Source organism: Mastigoproctus giganteus, chromosome 9 (genome assembly GCF_048544385.1).
Source record: "Mastigoproctus giganteus isolate SK-2022 chromosome 9, ASM4854438v1, whole genome shotgun sequence".
Taxonomy (NCBI): Eukaryota; Metazoa; Arthropoda; class Arachnida; order Uropygi; family Thelyphonidae; genus Mastigoproctus; species Mastigoproctus giganteus.
The window spans coordinates 221,476,613-221,497,835 of NC_143583.1; the positions used below are offsets into that span (position 1 = coordinate 221,476,613).

Consider the following 21,223-nt stretch of genomic DNA (forward strand, 5'->3'; position numbering starts at 1 on the left):
CTCCGTTGTCATTCCTCTCTTTCTTTCCAAATCTTCCAATAACTTTGCTATTTTGTTCAGTTCCTACTCTTGCATTGAAATCTCCCATTAAAAACATCTCTTTGTTCTAAGGGTTTTTTTTCTATTAGTTCTCTCAGATCCTCCCAAAATTCATCCTTCAAGGTATCGGCGGTGTCATTAGTTGAGGCATATATTCCCAAAATACATATTTCTCTCTCATACATTTTCAATTCCATTCTTTCATTAATGAAAGAATGAACGAATTCCATTAATATTCATTAATAAATTGCCAGTTTTTGATGTTGTGTCTCAATTTCTTTTTAACAGCAATAGAAACTGCTGCTCTTGCTCTTTCACTCTTATCGACTCCACTCCAAAAATGGTAGTATTCTCTCATTATTTCCCCTCCACATCCTTTTTTCTTTGTCTCTGATAACACGATGATGTCTAACTTGGATTTTTGCAGTTCATCTGGAAGAAAGTTTCTTTTAGTTGAAAGGCCTTGAATATTCCAGCATCCCAAAATCATAGTCCCTTTTCATTTTCACTTGTAGGTTGTTTAGCATTTGTGTATTTTTTACACTGAACGAGGAGTAGCCCATTGCAGCTACCCCCAACCTGGAGTGCTGGGGTATCTCTCTTAGTCTGGTCCCTACCCTTTGACCTGTCCGCCTTGGGAGGCCCTACCAGTAGCTAAGCTACCGCCGACTTAGCTCTCCGGGTCATCGGAACATGCAAGCCCCCACCACCACTGCGACAAGGTGGAGAATACCATTGGGGGAGCTATACAAAAGAGATATATATGAGCAAAACATATGTGATACCTAAATCCAGATTATTGGAAGGCAACAAAGTAAAGTTCTACATTTTCAGTTCGAATTGGCCCGTCGCTGAACCCTGTGGGACTCCACTAATAACATTAATACATGAAGAATTGTGTCCATTGATAACCATTCTCTGTCTTTTCCCATTCCCTTTATCCATTGCAGTAATCTTCTCTTAATTGCATAGTGCTCCAGTACAGCAGTCTTTTATGTGAACGATATCAAAAGCTTTCTTGAAATCCAAGTATATGATATCAAAATTATTTTTTGCATCCAGTTCTTGTGTCATTGTATTATAGTATCCAATCAAATTGGCCAAACCTGCGACTGCACCACTGTATAAATGGTCCTGCATTATTTCTTTAACCAGTGACGTCATTATTTTTCCTCAAACAGAAGTTAAGCCAACAGGTCTATAATTACTAGTGTGTTATTCTTTGATCCCCTTTGTGAATTAGGGATACATTCACGTGGGACATTCCCCTGAATCCAGCTATTCTCCCATAATTTGGCATCAATGGACAAAGTTCTTCGTGGATTATTGTTATTAGTGGAGTTCCCCAGGGTTCAGTGTTGGGTCCATTCTTGTTTTCTCTATTCATTAATGATATTGATGATGGTATATCAGGCTTAATGTCCAAGTTTTCAGATGATACGAAGGTTGGCAGGGTTGTTAATGACACAAATGACAGTACGCTACTGCAACAGGATTTAGAAAATGGGCTGAGAGGTGGCAACTGAAGTTTAACATTGACAAATGTAAAGTACTGCATATGGGAAGCAGTAACCCCAGAGTAATGTATCAACTGTGTGGTACTACACTGACAGTGGTAGAGAGTGAAAAGGACCTGAGTGTAATTTTGCAGGCAGAAACGAAGTTTTCTGAGCAGTGAAGGCAGTCTGCAAGAGTAGTTCATGGTGTCTTGTTAATGATATACAGGAATTTTTCTAGCAGGGATAAGGAGATGATTATCCCCTCGTATAAGGCAATGTTCAGGCCACATTGCCTGAACATTGCCTTATACGAGGTACTGTATATTGGTCTGTAGGCTTCATTTTAAGAAAGATGTAGAGCTGTTGGAATGAGTACATAGAAGGGCAACAAGATTAGTGAATGGAACAAAGGGTTGCTCTTACGAAGAAAGGCTTAAGTTTTGCAGATTACAGTGTCCTGAGACTAGGCATCTGCAGGGTGATCTGATTGAGTTGTATAAAGCCTTGAATGGTTTGAGCATGCTCAATGCTGATGAGATTCTTTCTCTTGTTCAGAGAAAGAACAAGAGAGGGCATTAATTCAAACTGAGGAAAGACATTTGTTGGATATGACACAAATAGATGTGCAGAAGTTTGCCTTTATCCAGGGGTTGGTTGATTGCTGGAACAAACTTCCATCTGTTGCTGTGGAAGTTGATAGCTTAAGCAGATTCAAGGCGGAACACGACAAACATTTGGAGCAAGTGAATGTGTGAAATGAGAAGAGGCGTGGGTGTTTTTTTTTTTTTTTTTTGTTTTTTTGGCTGATGCTATATAAACTTGCTTTCATGCATCATGTGCCCATGCTAATGCTAATTATGGCAAAGAGTTTGCTTACTTCCTTCACTGCCTCCCTTATTCTTATCCATCTAGGAACTTTTTTTATGCTTAGTTTCAACACTTTTTCTTCCAGTTTCCTCTGATTTATCACAAAATCATTTAGCTCCCTGTTGGAGTTTGATCAACTTCTGGCATCACTCTCCCTAAAGAATTCCTCAGGTGTGAAAAGATGAAAAATGCCTATTTAGTATGTTAGCAATTGCCAATAAAATAACCACACTGCAGGGAGCCACAAGCTCCACATCCTCTCTTCAATACGGATTTAGGCAAGGGCTTGGATGCGAAGACGCCTTATTAGAACTCCACCACCTCATTGACTGCTCCACTTCCAAGTACGTTATGGCAATCTTTATCGATTTTGAGGGCGCTTTTGATAATTTATGGTGGGAAAGTGCCCTCAGCAGACTCCGTTCCAATCACTGCTCTCTTCAGCTTTATAAACTTGTTAGAAACTATTTTGCTGATCGCACCGTCACCGTCATCACTAAAAGCACGAAGATTAACAGATCTGTCTCCCGTGGTTGCCCCCAAGGATCTATTTTAGGTCCCTTGATTTGGAACCTAGTTCTCGATGATTGGCTGCTTAGGACTCCTGAATTTCAAAATGTGCGACAACTTGCGTATGCAGATGACATTATCATTTTAGTGAATGGAAACTCAAGATCTGAATTAGAACTCTATGCCAATAAAGTACTCTTTGAACTATCGTCCTGGTCCTCTAAGAACAAATTAAAATTATCCCCAACAAAATCGAAGATCATGATTTTTAAACACAAATTAGACTATCGCAGACCACCAGTTGTAAAACTTGACAAGAAATCACTTCCACTTGTCCGAAGCACCAAATTTTTAGGAGTCATCATCGACGACCGCTTTTCCTTTACTGAGCATATTCAACATCTGTCTGTCAAAGTTAAGAGTTTTACCGCGATGCTGCTCCAAATTACCAGACATGACTGGGGACTGAACACTAAAACCCTACATCTATTTTACAATGCTGCCATAATCCCAATTACAACCTACGCTGCCAGCCTTTGGTTTAGACGTACTGCACTCAAAACAGTACAAACCAAGTTATCCACTATTCAACGTTGCTTTCTCCTCAGCCTACTTCACGTTTGCCGAACAGTATCAACTCCAGCTTTACAGACTCTTGCAGGCACCATACCACTTGACTTGCATGTTGTGTTTAGAGGGCTTTGCTTTTACATCCGCAAAGGCATTTCCGTGGAATTTCAGGGAATCATTGTTAACCCTCAGACTGATCCCAAAACTGAGCGAACCAGATGCTGGAATTTGTTAGTGAATACCTGGCAGAATAGATGGAATTCTACCGAAAAAGGAGCTATCACCAAAAACTTCGTTCCCGACGTAACTGCACTACTTGCATCATCCACCAGAAAATGGTTTTCACCCTCACTGTTTACCTCCTACATACTAACTGGGCATGGTTCGCTTAACGCAAAACTCTACCAATTCAGACTTTCCAATACAGTCTCCTGTCGATGTGGGCTACCGGAAGACTCTCCTCACGTACTTTTTGAATGCTCCATTTACGATGATCTAAGATCGGCTCTTAAGGCAACAGTACCAAACTTGTGTCCCGGAGGTGAGAAGATACTCATTTCTGTCAACAATTTCCAGGCCCTTCAAACCTTCTGCAATGCTGCTTTTAATCGCAGGAAGGCTCTCAACCTCAATGTTAATTCAAGAAATGAAACTGAAAATGCATCATAAATCATAATACAACTGTGCGCTGCCTCGTCGTCCTGATGACGTCATATACAAAATTGTTGTGGCTTTCAAGAACACACAAAGATTTTGACAGATGCTGCACTTCTCTGACTCATCCTTTATCAAGACTCTCTTCAACTAAACCTCTGCTCAGTGATACCGTCATCTACCAGAGACTTCTGACACCACTCCAGATTAACAGAATTCAGAATTATATCTAGAACTTGTTCCTGCCGATCATGATTGAATGACATTACAACTTCTGTTTGACAATACACCTTTTCTCTTTGTGGACCACTTTGGGCAGCACTGCATACAGATGTGGGCAAGAAATGGATAAAGATTTTATTATTTTTTTTTTTTTTTTTTTTTTTTACTTTATGCTATTCTCATCCTTATTTCTTCGTCTTCTGCTGTCCTTTCTCCTGGGAGTGTGTGTGTGTGTGTGTGTGTGTGTGTGCGTGTGTGTGTGTGTGTGTGTGCGCGTGCGCGCGCGCTGTTGCCGGCTTGCTGGCGCGGGGTTCTTTTGAATGGCTCCAAATCCTCTTTGGACATTCAGTACGTGACTGTTGAGGTTGGCCATGGTTCTTGCGCAGTTGTGGCCTACCTCCCCGTGGTGTAGACGGACACTGGGCAGGCTTTCCAGGTGATCGCCTGCCTGGTGACAAAACGGCCAGAAACAACTAAACAACACAACAACACACACACTGCACGAACATAACGTTACACACATTTCTGGCCTGTTACAGTGCTTTCTGTAACCATCACAGTGTACAAAGACGGAGATGAACTTTCGTTCAGGTGCCGTCCTACATAAGATACTATACATGTCTACATGTCATACATGTTAGCAACCGGAACAGGATCATCAACTGTAAAACCATCTATATCAAGTGGACCAATGAGATTCTGCTTCTTTCTGAAACTGTTAATAATATGTAAAGAAGACTCATGCTTTTCTTGGAATTCATTCCAGAGACTTCTCGCAGTCTTCTTTGGCTTGCCTCCTCTGTGACTTGATTGCAGAATACTTTATATCTACATAGACTTCTGTAAAAAAAAAAAAGAAAAAAAAAAGTTGACTCAGTGATTCATGTTGAGGGAAAAGGACCATAATCTGCCACGCTGGTCTAGTGCGGGTTGGCATGTTGACTGTATTTAGCAGTCAGGGGCTTGAACCCTGTTCTACTCAAAGAGCATGTGCTACTGCACTCCCGCTCCTGACCCTCAGCTATGGAGGCCACCACTAAAAATCTGTTACTTGATAATTTATATGCTGCCTGCATTTTTCTTCTCTGCTACATTTCTCTATAGTTCAACTGACATCCATTTAGGTCTAAGCCTTGAAATTTTTTTGTTGGTATGAAAGACTAGAAGTTTCTAGATTACTTCCCTGAATGCTTACTTCCCATTAATGAATAAATTCCATACAGTGGGACCAACATTAGTTGGTCCCACTGTATGGAATTTAAAAACTGTTTGAGATACTGTTGTCTCCTTACCCTTGATGATAGTGACATCTTTAAGTAAATCCCACATCAATATGCGATACTGCACCTAATGGTTCTTTTATCTGCAGATTCTTAATTCATGAAGAATTCACTCCTGTTAATCAGATAAAGAATATTGTTCTCTCTCTCTCTCTCTCTCTCTCTCTCTCTCTCTCTCTCTCTCTCTCTCTGCCTCTCTCTGCCTTACATGCTGCTGTAGAAAACAGTTGTTCAATAAATCCATAACAGTCTTCATGTTCAAGTCAATATCTGGAAGCTAAAATCTCCCATTATAAGATATTCTGATTTAATGGCCCACTACTTCTCTGTACAGTTGTTCGCTGTACTCATCACAGTTATTTGGCCAATAATGCACTCTTACTCTCATTTTTGTTTTCACAACAAACTGACTCAATATTGTACTGGATGTTAACTGGATGCACTCTCTTAGATTTTGTGTGCTTCTTAACTAAAAACGTAACCCATCTCCACTCCTGTCCTGCTGTCCTTTCTGTATACACTGCATAATGTTCCTTGCATTGGTGTATATGCTAGTATACATGCACCTGTTCTTACTCTTAGTTACTCTGACACAGCCCATTTTCCTTAATGACCCATAGCAGGCGGTGAAATCTCCTCTACCTTGATTTCTGGGTAGAGGAGATTTCGTTATCATAAGCACCACATAGACAACAGCTGCATGAACTGCAAGAGATGGCCATGTGGATGAATATAATTTTTCCATTTCTTCCTTTACTGGTTTATATTCCTTTTCAAATTGCTCTTTTATTGTTTCTTCAACATGTTTTTAAGCTATAAGATCATAGAAACTCAACATTTAGTATTTATCATTAAAAAAAAAACCAGCTACTGCTAGCACACGAAATTGCTCATCAGCACCCTTAGGTCTTAATGCCTGAAATGGCTTCCATCCAAGTTATAAATACACAAGCAAAAAAGAATCCAAAAATAAATAGGATCATGCCTTAAATAATATAATGTTTAATTGATAACTATTACAATAGCATTAGTGCTACTTGTGTACAGCACCAGTCTGAAAATTAACAGTTTATTCCTTTATAGCACATGAAACAAAATAAACAGTAACGTTTATATGTGTTATTATTATTATTTCTTTTGTAATTTTATTTATTTATTATTTTTTTAATGTTTGGCTGTAATATTTAGTTTTCTTTTAGTGATATTTCATTTTATTAAAACCTATAATAGTTTAAAAATTTTTATCTTCATTTTCTTAGGAGGTTTTTTAAGGATATAACTCATGTGGCATTAGACAAGAAATCTAATTTTGAATATTTAGAAAAGGAAGTTGGTTTGCATAAGTTTCTTCCTTCTCCAGTCATTATTGGAAACAAGGTAAATTTAAAAATTTTTAAATATATTGTTCGATTATGTACATGTTTTAAAATATCCATTTATTTTTTGTGCCAGATGCCTTAGTAATTGATTGAAGACAACACACCTGTTATGGCTGAGGCCATATGGGTTTACATCAGCTCACAAAAATGTACAAATAATAACAAAACACAGGAATATATTAACATTGTGATGTTGAATTCGTTATCATTTATTATTGAAAAACAATGAATCCCCTTCCCGTAGGAGTACTAGACAGAAACCATCATTAATTCTTCTCTAATTGAATGTTTTCTCTTGATAGGTTGTTTATCTCCTCACTCATGCACATTTAGCATTACAATGCTGATATATTCCTGTGGTTGATAATTACTGAAAACAAAAAAAATTCATGAAAACTTTTATATTAGGAATTGAAAAAAGACAGAATCAGGAAAACAAATATAATGAAACTAATAATTAGTATTCCAGTAATGAATGAATGAATGAATTCATTCATTTTATTTGAATTTTATATGACCATTTTGGTTCTTTTTTTTTTTTTTTTTTGATTTGGTAGTTGTTGGCGCATCGGCTTCTGTGGCCATATTGCACCTCCCAAGGTTTTTGCAGTAATTTGATCCAAGCCCGAGGCGGGAATCGAACCCGCGACCTTTGAGTTGCCGGGCAGGTACTTTACCCACTCGGCTACATTTTGGTTCTGAAATTTATGGATTACTTAGGATCATTATCCTAATGTTATTGCTCTTGTATTATTCCACCTTGTGATGGGTATTGCTACCAAGTACACAGGGTGGTGGTGGTGGTTATGTCTGGTGTTACTGTTGGTCGAGGCCCCGGGTGCCAAGCTAATTCGAGGTCAAGCATTCCTATTGCGAATTAAACACTGATTTTCTCAGTGATAAGTTCTTTTTAAGTTATATCGTTTACAACAGCAGTTAATTTATAAACCAGTTCTACACTTAAAAAGCCTCAAGTAAGAATAAAGAGGGGAAATTCTCCTTTCTTATTTATTACATATCTCTTTATTTACTAATCAACTAACTTTTCTATCCGCTTGGCCGCCCTGTGGTGGGGCCGGAAACTTGGGAGGGAAAAGAAGCTAACCATGGATTATGACAATTGTCCTGCACTTGAGCAGCCTAGGCGCTCATCTAATACTGTCAGTGATGCTGATCATGAATCTAACTATGACGAAACAAAATCAAAAAAAAGTGTAAGAATTCAGAACAACCGAAAACCCCAGAACAACAAGAATGCCCATCATTCCTTAACTTGCACTGTCAGATAAATTTATGAGCACTTTATCACTATTTCTGTCAGATAAATTTATGAGCACTTTATCACTATTTCTCATACAGAAATGCTTAGGAAAATGGTGATAAGACTGAGATCTGGAGACGTCTTGGTTGAAACAGCAAGCCGTAAACATCGAGACTCTGCTGAATCTAACAACATTTGGAGGACTACCGATATAGGTAACCCCTCATGCAATATTAAACACTTTCAAGGGTGTAATTGCAGAGTGGGATCTGATCAATGTAACAGAAGCTGAACTGGTACAGGAACTGAAACATCAAAAAGTGATTCAAGCCAAATGCATCACAATTAGGAAAGATGATCTTATTCCCACCCGCAACATCATTCTGATATTCGGATCACCTATCTTACCATCTAGTGTCAAAGCTGGCTATCTCAACTGCCTAGTACGACCTTATATTCCGAATCAATCCTATGTAAGATGCTACAAATGCCAAAAATTTGATCACTTGCAAATGGCTTGTAGAGGAGATCCAGTCTGTCAAAACTGTAGTTCCAAAGAACATTCCAAACAGACTGTGATGCTAAAACATCAGACTGTACTAATTGCAAATGCGCACATCCAGTCTACTCAAAATCATGTGATCTCTGGAAAACAGCGAAAAAAAAATCCAGATGTACAGAGTAGAATGAAAAGTTTCATACCAAGAGGCTAAAAAACAAATTATGCTCAATGCACCTAAAAACATATATGCAGCATCAATGCAGAAATATCAAACTGCAACACAAACTGAAGTATCAGTTCCCCCAACCATATCGATTGCAGATTGGGCCTGATCTATACTGTCATCATTGATGAAACCAACTCCTAGGGAGCAAAAGGTAGTAGACAGAGCCAACAACACCTCTATCACAGTTCCACCAGCCAGCCATACCACATAGATCATCAGATATTACAAAATTAAAAACAAACAGACTCAGCTCCCAATAGGAAGACAAACAATATCACTTAGTAAACATGGATACCGATAATAATGCAGACCCAAATGAACTTATCTTAGACCCTCACGCAGAAGATGACATGATACTGGACGCCCAAACTTTCCAAGAAGAGAAAAAGTGAAGCTCAATTATCATAAATAGCCTGGGAATAAAAAAGAGTCAGAATCATTCTCATGCAAAAAAATCAAATAATGCATCATATAAAAGGAACTGTAAAGGAATTTGCAGTAACATTCATGATATATACAAGCCAATCAATCATTATCATCCTGCAGGCATCTGTTTACAAGAGACAAATTTAACACCACATGTATCTCTCTGTGTTAAAAATTATACTATTTTTAGGAAAGACAGAACTGTTACAAATACTGCTCATGGAGGGGTAGCCATACCGTAAGGGAATTTGTCTGCAAAGTACTCTTGAATCTAGGAAGATTCAAGAGTACCTTGCAGACAGATTTCCTTACAAATCTCCATTGAAGCTTGTTGCAATGTATATAATGATTGGTATTACTGTGACACTTGTCTCTATCTACCTTCCACCCAATCAATGCTATACCATTCATGAACTCGAAGATCTTATTCTGCAGTTGCCAACCCCTATCTGTTTACTGGGCGACTTCAATGGACACCATCCATTGTGGGGTTCTCCCAATGCAGATAGATGAGGACAACTCTTTGAACTGCTCGCTGACAGATAAATCCTAACTATACTAAATACTGGCTCACCAACTTACATCCATCTCTACAGGTACAACCTCTGCAATAGATCTCTCCATCCCTCTTTCCTAGTATTGAGGTGGATGGCCCTTGACAATCTGCTCAGCAGTGATCACTTCCCTGTAATATATAAAATTCAAACAGCACATTCCATAATTTCAGAAAACCTCATAAAATGGAAAATTTCCAAAGCAGATTGGGCAAAGTTGAGTTCCCGTGTGTCGTTTGATGACCAGATCATTGAAATTTCTCCAATCGACACAGTTACCGATCACATTACATGACAAGTACTGGCTGCTGCGTCTACTGCGATTCCACAATCACAGTCAACCATCCATAGAACCATAAATTATTGATGGAATGAAGAGTGTAATGCTGCAAAAAAAGAAAAAAACACCAAGCGTGGAATTTGTTTCGCAAACATCCTACCACGGTCAATCTTATAAACTACAAAAGGCTTAGAGCCAAGGCCTGTCACATTAGGAAGAAAGCTAAAAGTGACTCTTCGATTCGATTTGCAAGCTTGATTAATAAAAATACTGACAAGAATAATATGGAGAAAAATAAAACCGCTAAATGGCAAATTTACCCCATTATCCTCTCCACTTCTCAACTTGAATGGTCAGGAGTTTTCTACTCCCACAGAGATAGCAAATATCCTAGGGACTGTATTTTCGCAGTTGTCTACCTTGACAGTATATGATCCATCATTCCAGAAGATCAAAATATTAGCCGAAAAATCCAATTGAACCTCAGATCTAGATGTTCTTCACCCTACAATCAACCGCTTACAATGGTTGAACTTCAAGAAGCCATATCTACCTTAAAAAAACAGTGCTGCTGGCACCAGTGGAATATATTACATAATGCTCCAACACTTAGATAAAAAATCGGTCCTTCACTGCTCACCTTTTTCAATAGTATCTTCCTTGAACATTCTTTCCCCAGTTTCTGGCATCACTTTTATATAATAGCAATTCTCCAACCAGGGAAAGATCAGTCTATTCCTCGAAACCATAGACTCATTTCTCTCACCAGTTTCTTAAGTAAAACCCTGGAAAAAATAATTCACCGTCGACTCACATGGTATCTTGACTCCAAAAACCTAATCTCTGATAATTTGGTTTCAGAAAAAATTGATCAGCCCTGGATCTCATGGTCAAAGTAGAAACAAACATCAGGAATGCATTCATTTGAAATGATAGCATCTCGTCATGGTATGTCTTGATATAGAGAAAGCCGTCAACACCACATTCCGTTTTAGTATCCTGAGAGATCTGCATTCCCTTGACTTGAGAGGCCACTTAACATATTTCATACAGAACTTCCTTCAACACAGGTCCTTTCAAATTCGATACCAACAAGTCCTCACCCAAACATATGTAAAAGAAGAATATGTCCTCTCCCACAGGGCTATGTGCTCAGTGCCACCTTATTCGCAACAAGAATATATCGCATGACTAATGAAAATATTTCTAGCACTGTGAGTTCATACCTCTATGCCGATGATCTCACTGTTTCATGCAGTTCACAAAACATGACCTTCATTGAGAGGCAGCTCCAAATTCAGCTATGGATGACACAGATTGGGTATCGACTCTCTTGTTCAAAATCTAAAGTAGTACACTTTTGTAACAGATGCAAAATGCATCTTGAAAAATCATCCTATCGCAGTTGCGAACAGCATTTGTCTCTTGGTCTGATATACGATAGAAATTTGAACTTCGAGGAATATTTACAGATGTCATGCCAAAAATAAATGAACGTACTCAGAATTATTTCTTCAACATCATGGGGTGCAGATAGGTACACATTACTTCATTTGTATAGAGCCCTAATCAGATCTTTCCTTGATTACAGTGTATGATTCTGCTATGGAGAGCATGCTATCATGGCTTGCCCCTATTCAACATTCTGCCGTGAGGATAGCTGTAGGCACTTATAGAACTTCGCCAATTCAAAGTTTTTACATTGAAGCTCATGAACTTCTCTTAAGCCTCAGGAGAAAGATGTTACTTCTCAACTATACAACTAAAGTCCAAAGTCTACCTGCCCATCCTATCAGACCGATAATTAATGACCCTCAATTTACAATGTACTATAGAAACCCAGGACAGTTCAACCTACTGCTCTCAGATTTCAGGCATTACAGCACACTTGGAATATACATTTTGACAAAGTTCTTCAAGATCCCAACAATCCGAATCCCCCACGGTCTTATATTAAACCATCCTGTGACAGTTATTTCCTAAACTGGAGAAGGCACTCTCTTGCAAATGTCAACATACAACAACTCCATATTGCCCACACAAAATTATCTGCATTGTACAAAAATATATACTGATGTGTCAAAATCTGAGAGTGTAGCAGGTGCCCAGCCGTCTTCCCTCATAAAACGTTCTCCATATCACTTCCCAATGAATGCAGCAGCTGTACAGCTGAATTATACGCCATAAACTTGCAATAGAAATTATTCTCCATCTGCCATCCAAAAAAGCATGATATCTACGGACTCCCAGAGTGCACTTATAGCTTTACAGAACATTTTTTCTCAAATACATCCTTTCATGAAATCCAAACTGGTGTATATCCAGCAGAAAATGACCACTCGCTGGATTGGTCATTTTCTGCTGGATATCAGGAAAGGAATGTGCAGACTATGCTGCTAAGCATCCATCCAACAGAGAATCATCACAGTATTATGTTCCATATCTTGACTACAAAAGTAATATACGAAGAATATGTATGGAACAATGGACAATTCAATGGCAAGATCAAACACATAGTAAACTCCTCCAAATAAAACCTGAACTGCAGTTATGGTCCTCCAGCTTCCATGTAAACAGAAGGGAGTATATTTGCTTTGAAGGAGCCCCCAAGGGTCAAGTGATAGTTTCCAAGTGATTTTTCTAGTGCATTTTTTATAGAGTTTTCTAGGGCAAGCACTAGCTTTTCAAAACCTTTTCTGTGCTCACAACGTTACTGCTGACTGCTAGCAACATCACTGTTACCCCTGCTAGCAATGTTACTGCTAACCCCGCTTGCCACGTTACTGCTAACCCCGCTTGCCACGTTACTGCTAACCCCGCTTGCCACGTTACTGCTAACCCCGCTTGCCACGTTACTGCTACCTTCACCAGCAATGTACTGCTCAATTTGCTCTTCTGATCTCTTGGTCACTGGTTGGCACTGCTCCTGCTTCCACGAGGCTGGGTGGCTTACCTGGGGGAAAAGTTATCCTCCAGCACTAAAAGGAGCAGCCATGGATTCAAATGACATCTAGAATTATCAAGCCCAAGGCCCAAAACATACAATGATAATGACTTTAACATTTTAGCATTAGCATTTGTAGAGGCATACGATGCAAGAGAGCAAGCTTATGCAGCATAGCCAAAAAACAAAAAAAAAACCCCTCCCATTTCATCCCTCCATTCGTTCCAAATGCCTGTCCAGCTCAGCTTTAAATTTATTTAGGCTATTAGCTTCCACAACAAAAGATGCATGCCTGTTCCACCAATCAACTTGTTCTACCCGCTGGCTAAAGGCAAATTTCCGCACATCTATTCTACAACTATCTTTCCTCAATTTGAAACTGTGCCTCCCTCTTAGTCTGAGCAAGATGAAGAATCCGATCAGCATTCAGCTTGCTCAACCCATTCAAGGCCTTATACACCTCAATCAGATCACCTCGCAGGTGCCTACCCTCCAGGTTCTGCAATTTAATTTAAGCTTTTCTTGGTAAGAGCACCCCTTTGTTCCCCTCACCAATCTTGTTGCCCTTCTTTGTACTCGTTCTAGCAACTCTACATCTTTCCTAAAATGAGGCCTCCAGACCTGTACACAGTACTCTAGGTGTGGCCTGACCATTGCCTTGAATAACAGGATTATCACCTCCCTGTCCTTTTAGGCACATTATAGCCATAGTAGCTTATGCACCTTTAAACTCCCATAACAACAACAACCCCACTGCTAGCAAAATTCCTATATATCATTGACAAGACTCCATGACCTGCCCTGGCAGCCTTCAGAACTTCATATTTGCCTGCACAATTACCACCAGGTCTTTTTCACTTTCTACTTCCCTGAGTGTAGTACCACCAAGTTAGTACATTTCCATTCAGTTATTGCTGCCCATATGCAGACCTTTGCATTTGTCAATGTTAAACTTCAGTTGCCATTTCTGAGCCCATTTTCCCAACTTATAAACTAAACTCATGTAGCTGATAAACTAAACTCATTTAGTTTATCAGCTACTAAACTAAACTCATTTAGTTTATCAGCTACTGTCGTTAACAACCCTGCCAACCTTTGTATCATCTGCAAACTTGGACATTAAACCTGATATAGCTTCATCAATATCATTGATAAATATACAAAACAGCAGTAGGCCCAACATCGAACCCTGAGGAACTCCACTAATAACATTTGTCCACGAAGAGCAGTGTCCATTGATTACCATTCTCTGTTGTCTACCACTCAACCATCCCATTATCCATTGTAGCAGCTTACCCTTGATGCCATATCTCTCCAATTTGTACAGCAGTCTTCCATGTGCAACAGTATCAAAAGCTTTCCTGAAAGCCAAGTATATGATATCAAAATTATTTTTGGCATTCAGTTCCTTTGTGACCACATCATAGTAAGCAATCAAATTGGTCAGACAAGACATTTCACAAACCCAGGCTGTGTCTTAACTATTACTGCAGTCTTGTCTAGATGATCTTGCAGTTCTTCTTTAACCAGTGATTCCATTATTTTCCCCGGAACACAAGTTAAACTGACAGTTCTGTAGTTACTTGTGTCATCTTTTGAACCTCCTTTGTGAATTGGTGATACATTTGAGCATCTCCAGTTCATGGGGACCTCCCCTGAGTCTAAGGAAGCTCTCATAATTATAGGTAAGGGTTTGCTTACTTCCTTTGCTGCCTCCTTTAATATAACTGGATAGATCCCATCCACCCCAGGTGCCTTTCTTGTGTTTATCTTCAACAATTTCTCCTCCACTTTGCTCTCAGTTATTACAAAATCACTTAGCTTCCTGTTGGCGTTTGATAAACGTTTCGTACTCCCCTCATTGAATAACTCCTCATGTGAATGTAGATACAAAATACTCATTTAGTTTATCCGCCACCTGAGCATAATCATCAATAGTCAACCCATCTTTGTTAAGTGGTCCAATATGATTTATCCAATATGCCTTTGCCTGCCTAACCTCCTTTGTGACTTGATTACAGACTAGTTTATACCTGCCATAGGCTTGTGTATCGCCTGATACTTTATATGCATCCCATACATTCTTCTTCTCTGCCACTAACCTCATTAACACTAGCCTCAGTATACTACCTTGAACAGTATTTCTTAGTTAGAATGAAAAGACTAATAGCCTCCAAAATGAAGTCCTTGAAGACTCCCCATTTAGAATTCACTGTTGGCAACATCATCAGTTGATTCCGCTGTTCAGAATTTAAAAACTGTCTGAGATCTCTGTAGTCACCTTTACGAAAGCAAAAGCCCTTCCCGTTAGCCTCGACGGTAGTTACATCTTTAATTAATTCTCAAATCAATACATTGTGATCATTTGAAGTAACCTAAAAGATTTTGAAGGAAAGCACAGTGCCACGACTTTCCAAAGTTATACAATCACTATCCACCCAGCTTGAGGGTAAGTTATCACCATTTATAATTCAAAGATATTTGGAATCCATTGCTGGATTACTAAAAATGGTGAAATGACTACAATCTGCAGACCTCCTGATTGAAACAGCTACCTCAAAACATTCTGAATTACTGCTAAAAACAACACTTGGTGTGCTGCCAGTGTCTGTTACTCCCCACAATACTTTAAATTCATGAAAAGGTGTCATCACAGAGTGGGACCTCTTGCAATCACTGAGGAAGAATTAGTCTTCCTCAGGAACTTATTCTTACTGAACTAATTCAGGTCAAAAAGTGATCAGTGCCAAACAAATAATTACCAAAAAAAAAACTAGAAATCACATTGCTGCCAGATCCATCATTTTAACATTTAGCACTGCAGAATTGCCATCCATCCACAGTAAAAGCTGACTATTTAAACTGCCAAATCTGCCCTTGCATTCCAAACCCTATTCGTTGTTTTAAATGCCAGAAATATGGCTACTCTCAGCAGGCATGCAGAGGGAATGCCATTTGTCTTGTACAATTTCTACAGGGATGGGATACACTTAAATAAGAAAATGTGCAAGACTATTTCTGATGCTATCGAGGCAGAGTTAGGTGGGTCGGAAAACGTGCTAGCTTTGGGGAATACACAAGAAGAATAGATTAACAGTAGCCGCTAGCAGAGGTAAAAGTGATTCTTGCACTAATTCTGTTGAAATGCAATTGAGCAGCAGCCTGGAAAGCAAGGCAATGGGAATTTCCAGGACTGCTGGAAGTCATAGTGGAACAAGTAAATACATGGGCTGTGTTAGTGTAACTACGAGTAGAAACAGGTGCATGTATACTTGCCTGTACACCAATGCTAGGAGTATAGTTAATAAATTTGATGAGCTTGATGTGCTAGTGAAGACATCAAAGGCAGATATCAGATACATAGTGTCACACAAACATAAGCAGTGCCGAACTGGAATTTTAGGAGTACAATGTGTACAGGAAGGATAGACAGGATACGAAGGGAGGAGGGGTTATGCTGTTAGTTAAGAAACACATAAAATCTAAGGAAAATCCAATTGATGTGGATGGACAATGCAATGTTGAGTCTGTTTGGTATAAGGTATAAGGTATGTTAGTGTCTAACGGCTCCTGGGATTTCTCCCATCTCCGCGGGTGTACATTGTATTGGGGCCAGAGATTTGAAGTGTGTGGGGGTCATGTGCTGTATATAGTGTTATGCCCTTTGTTCCTCCGGTCTATTAGCCGCCGAGCCCCTAGTGGGACCCGACGTTACCACATCATGCCACGGGGAGGCTGACCGGGTGTACCACTGTAGCTAGAGTACTCTGGCGGGTCCTGCCACCTACTTTCCTGGGATTTCAGTGGCTAGGACCAGATTTGAGAATGAGATGGTCGCTGTTTCTTGAGCAACGGTTGTAATTTTAACAGAGCGTAGGGTTGTTCGCTGATAACTTGTTCTAGGGCCAAATAGGTCGGGCAGTAATTTTGATGTTTTTAGATTTAGACCTGTGGGGAATGCGTGTGTGTGTATATATAAATATATGCATATACACACACACACGCACACACACATATATATATATATATATAAACTAAATAAAAAAAAAAAAAAAAAACGTTGTGCAAGAGAAAAGTAAGGGAGGAAGGCAGAAGACTGGAGGGTACGAAACAGAAGAAAGGGGCCAATAGGGAAGATGGCCCCTGATGACAGTGTGGCATGCCCAGTGCCTCACCAGAGAGAGGAGTGAAAAAAAATCATTCTGTAAGAGAAAAATAGGGGGGGGGGAGTAAAAGAAAGGATGGCAGGAAACAGAAGCCGAAAAAAAAAAAAATAAATAAAATAAAAAAAAAAATAATAAATAAAAAAATAAAATAAAAAATGAGAGAGAGATATACTCCGCAAGTTCGGGGTAGGTACAGCTAGCACGGCCAGTTAGTTGGAGCCGACAACTTGCTGGAAATCCAGCAGTGTGAGTGCTGCTATGGTGGATGGGTCATGTTCAGTAAAGTCTAGTTCAGGTGCCGTCATTAGGGCTCCATTTGGTGAGTCTGTGTCGCATCCAGACTGAAGGCTGGACCAGTAGTCCATCAGAACGAACAGTGGGGGTGGTCAAAACCGGGAGTCCAAGATTGATGGTCAAGTCCAGGGATCGATGCTAGGCCTCTTCTTGATGAAATGTGTCACATCTGGTCGAGAGAAGTTTGTCCAGAAATCAATGATGAGGAATTTGTCAAGGTATGTGCGGACCCTGCCTTTTATTGCACTGCTGGTCAAGTCTTGTGCAAGTTGGTCCAAGGCGTTAGCATCCATGGCTCAATGATGCGTAGCAACAATTGGCAGTCATGGTTGTTATGACCTATTGATTCGGATACTAAGGTGGTGGTAGCGCTTTCTGCCTGGTAAATAAGTCCATTGCAAATTGAGTCAGAGCTCGGTAAGTTTCTTCATTCTGTAGGGTGAGGTGTTCTTGATTTTGGTAGTTGAAGCGTAGTTTTGTTATTAGGATCCTCCTGAAGTCCTCGTAGATTTCACAGCTGTGGTCTGTTTGGTGTGACATAAGCACTTGGAAAGGAAAAATGAGAGTAGGTGTGTGTTATAGGCCTAATGAATCTGATGAGTATAATGAGCAGTTGTGCAGAGAAATAGTCGGCCAGTAAATTAGAGTGTCTTATAATGGGGGATTTTAATTTCCCGGATATTGACTGGAATTTGTGGGTTGGTCACTCACACACTAGCAGTGCTTTTGTTGATTTATTGGATAATTGTTTTATACAGCAGCATGTTCGTGAGGCAACTAGAGGAAGTAATACTCTTGATCTGATTATCAGTAGAGATTCTTCATGCCTCAAGAATCTGCAGATAAAGGTACTACTAGGTGGCAGTGATCACAGTGTGCTGAAGTGGAATTTACTCAAAGAGGCAACTACCATCAAGGGTAAAGGGAAGGGTTTTTGCTTTCATAAAGGTGACTAAAGTGATCTGAGACAGTATTTAAATTCTATATGGTGGAACCAACTGTGATGTTGCCAACAGCAAATTCAAAATGGGAAGCATTCAAAGAATTAATCTTGAAAGCTACTAGGCTTTTCATACCAACAAAGCAATATTGTTTAGGCTTTTCATACCAACAAAGCAATATTGTTTAAGATTTAAGCCTAAATGGATGTCAGATGAACTAATTAGACATGTGACAGAGAAGGAAAATGCATGGGATACATATACATTAACATGTGACACAGAAGCCTATGATAGATATAAGCTGTTCTGTAACCAGGTTACAAAGGAGGTTAGGCAGGCAAAGACAGATTACGATAAATTTTTGGGAAAGGATGCAAAGAAAAACAGCAAAGAGTTCTTTACTTATGTAAACTCTAGAAGGAAGGGGATGAATCAGATTGGTCCACTTGCTATCGTTGGTTCAACTGTTGATGATCCTGCTCAGGTAGCTAACAAACTAAATGAATATTTCGTATGGACATTCACACATGAGGAGTTATTCAGCGAGGGGAATGGCAGAGGTGTATTCAACTCTGGCAGTAAGCTAGATAATGTTGTAATAACTGAGAGTAAAGTGGAGGAGGAATTGTTGAAGATAAACACAAGAAAGGCACCTGGAGTGGATGGAATATATCCAGTTTTATTAAAGGAGGAGGAGGCAAAGGAAGTAAGCAAACCCTTAGCCATAATTATGAGAGCTTCCCTGGACTCAGGAGAGGTACCCATGGACTGGAGGTATTCAGATGTGACCCCAATCCACAAAGGAGGATCAAAGGGAGACACAGGTAATTAGCATTAGCATTAGCATTAGTAGAGGCATACGATGCAAGAAAGCAAGCTTATTCAGCATCAGCCCAAAAAAAAAAAAAAAAAAAAAACCCTCTCCCATTTCACCCCTCCGTTCGTTCGAAATACCTGTCCAGTTGAGCTTTAAATTTGTTTAGGCTATCAACTTCAACAACAAGTGATGGAAGTCGGTTCCACCAACCAACCACCCGCTGGCCAAAGGCAAATTTCCGCACATCTATCCGACATCCGTCCTTCCTCAATTTGAATTTATGCCCTCTGAGGTGATTATTCTGAGAAAGATGAAGAATCCCATTGGCATTGAGCATGCTCAAACCATTCAAGGCCTTATACACCTCTATCAGATCACCTCGCCGGTGCCTAGTCTCCAGACTCTGTAATTTGCAAAACTTAAGCCTTTCTTTGTAAGAGCAACCCTTTGTTCCATTTACTAATCTTGTTGCCCTTCTCTGTACCCGTTCCAGCAGCTCTACATCCTTCTTGAAATGAGGCCTCCAGACCTGTATACAGTACTCAAGATGTGGCCTAACCATTGCCTTATACAAGGGAATAATCACCTCCTTATCCCTGCTAGAAAAATTCCTGTATATCATTGACAAGACACCATGAGCTACTCTTGCAGCTCGTCTGCACTGCTCAGAGAACTTCATATCTCCCTGCACAATTACCCCCAGGTCCTTTTCATTCTCCACCACTGTCAGTGTGGTACCGCAGAGTTGATACGTTGCTCTGGGGTTACTGTTTCCTATATGCAGTACTTTACATTTGTCAATGTTAAACTTCATTTGCCACCTCTCAGCCCATCTGTTCAACCTTTCCAGATCCTGTTGCAGCAGCATAGCGTCAGTAGTGTCCTTGACGACCCTGCCAACCTTTGTATCATCTGCAAACTTGGACATTAAACTTGATATCCCATCATCAATATCATTCATAAACACCGAAAACAACAACGGACCCAACACTGAACCTTGAGGAACTCCACTAATAACATTAGTCCACGTTGAGCAGTGTCCATTGATTACCACTCTCTGTCTTCTGCCACTCAACCATCCCCTTATCCATAGCAGCAATTTGCCTCCAATGCCACACTGCTCCAATTTGTGCAGCAGTCTTCCATGTGCAACAGTATCAAAAGCCTTTCTAAGATCCAAATATATAATATCAAAGTTATTCCCTGCATCCAGTTCTTTTGTGACTACATCATAGTATCCAATCAAATTGGTCAGGCAAGACCTGCCCTTAACAAAACCATGCTGCGTCTGAGCTATAACTGAATTCTTGTCTATATGATCCTGCAGTGCTTCTTTAACCAGTGCCTCCATTAATTTACCTGGAACAGAAGTTAAACTAACAGGTCTATAATTACTTGTGTCAGCCTTTGATCCTCCTTTGTGAATTGGGGTTACATTTGCACATCTCCAGTCTATGGGTACCTCCCCTGAGTCCAAAGAAGCTCTCATAATTATGGCTAGGGGTTTGCATACTTCCTTTGCTGCCTCCTTTAATATAACTGGATAGATCCCATCCACCCCAGGTGCCTTTTTTATGTTTATCCTCAACAATCTCTCCTCCACTTTCCTCTCAGTTATTACAAAATCATCCAGCTCACTGCCAATGTTTACTTTACCTACATCATTCTCCTTCCTGAATAACTCCTCATGCGTGAATGTAGATGCAAAATACTCGTTTAGATTGTTAGCCACCTGAGCAGGATCCTCAACTGTTGAACCATCAATATCCAGTGGACCAATCTGATTCATCCC

At 39.8% G+C, this 21,223-nt stretch overlaps 1 protein-coding gene across 1 annotated transcript in view; it reads left to right on the forward strand.

The window, feature by feature from the left end:
* Positions 1–21,223, forward strand: part of LOC150081130 (focal adhesion kinase 1-like) — a 1,307,299-nt gene that overhangs the window by 249,516 nt on the left and 1,036,560 nt on the right. The window contains exon 6 of the mRNA XM_090380936.1: positions 6,901–7,018. Within this exon, the coding sequence (XP_090237062.1) occupies positions 6,901–7,018 (118 nt within the window). The remainder of the gene's footprint in view (positions 1–6,900; positions 7,019–21,223) is intronic.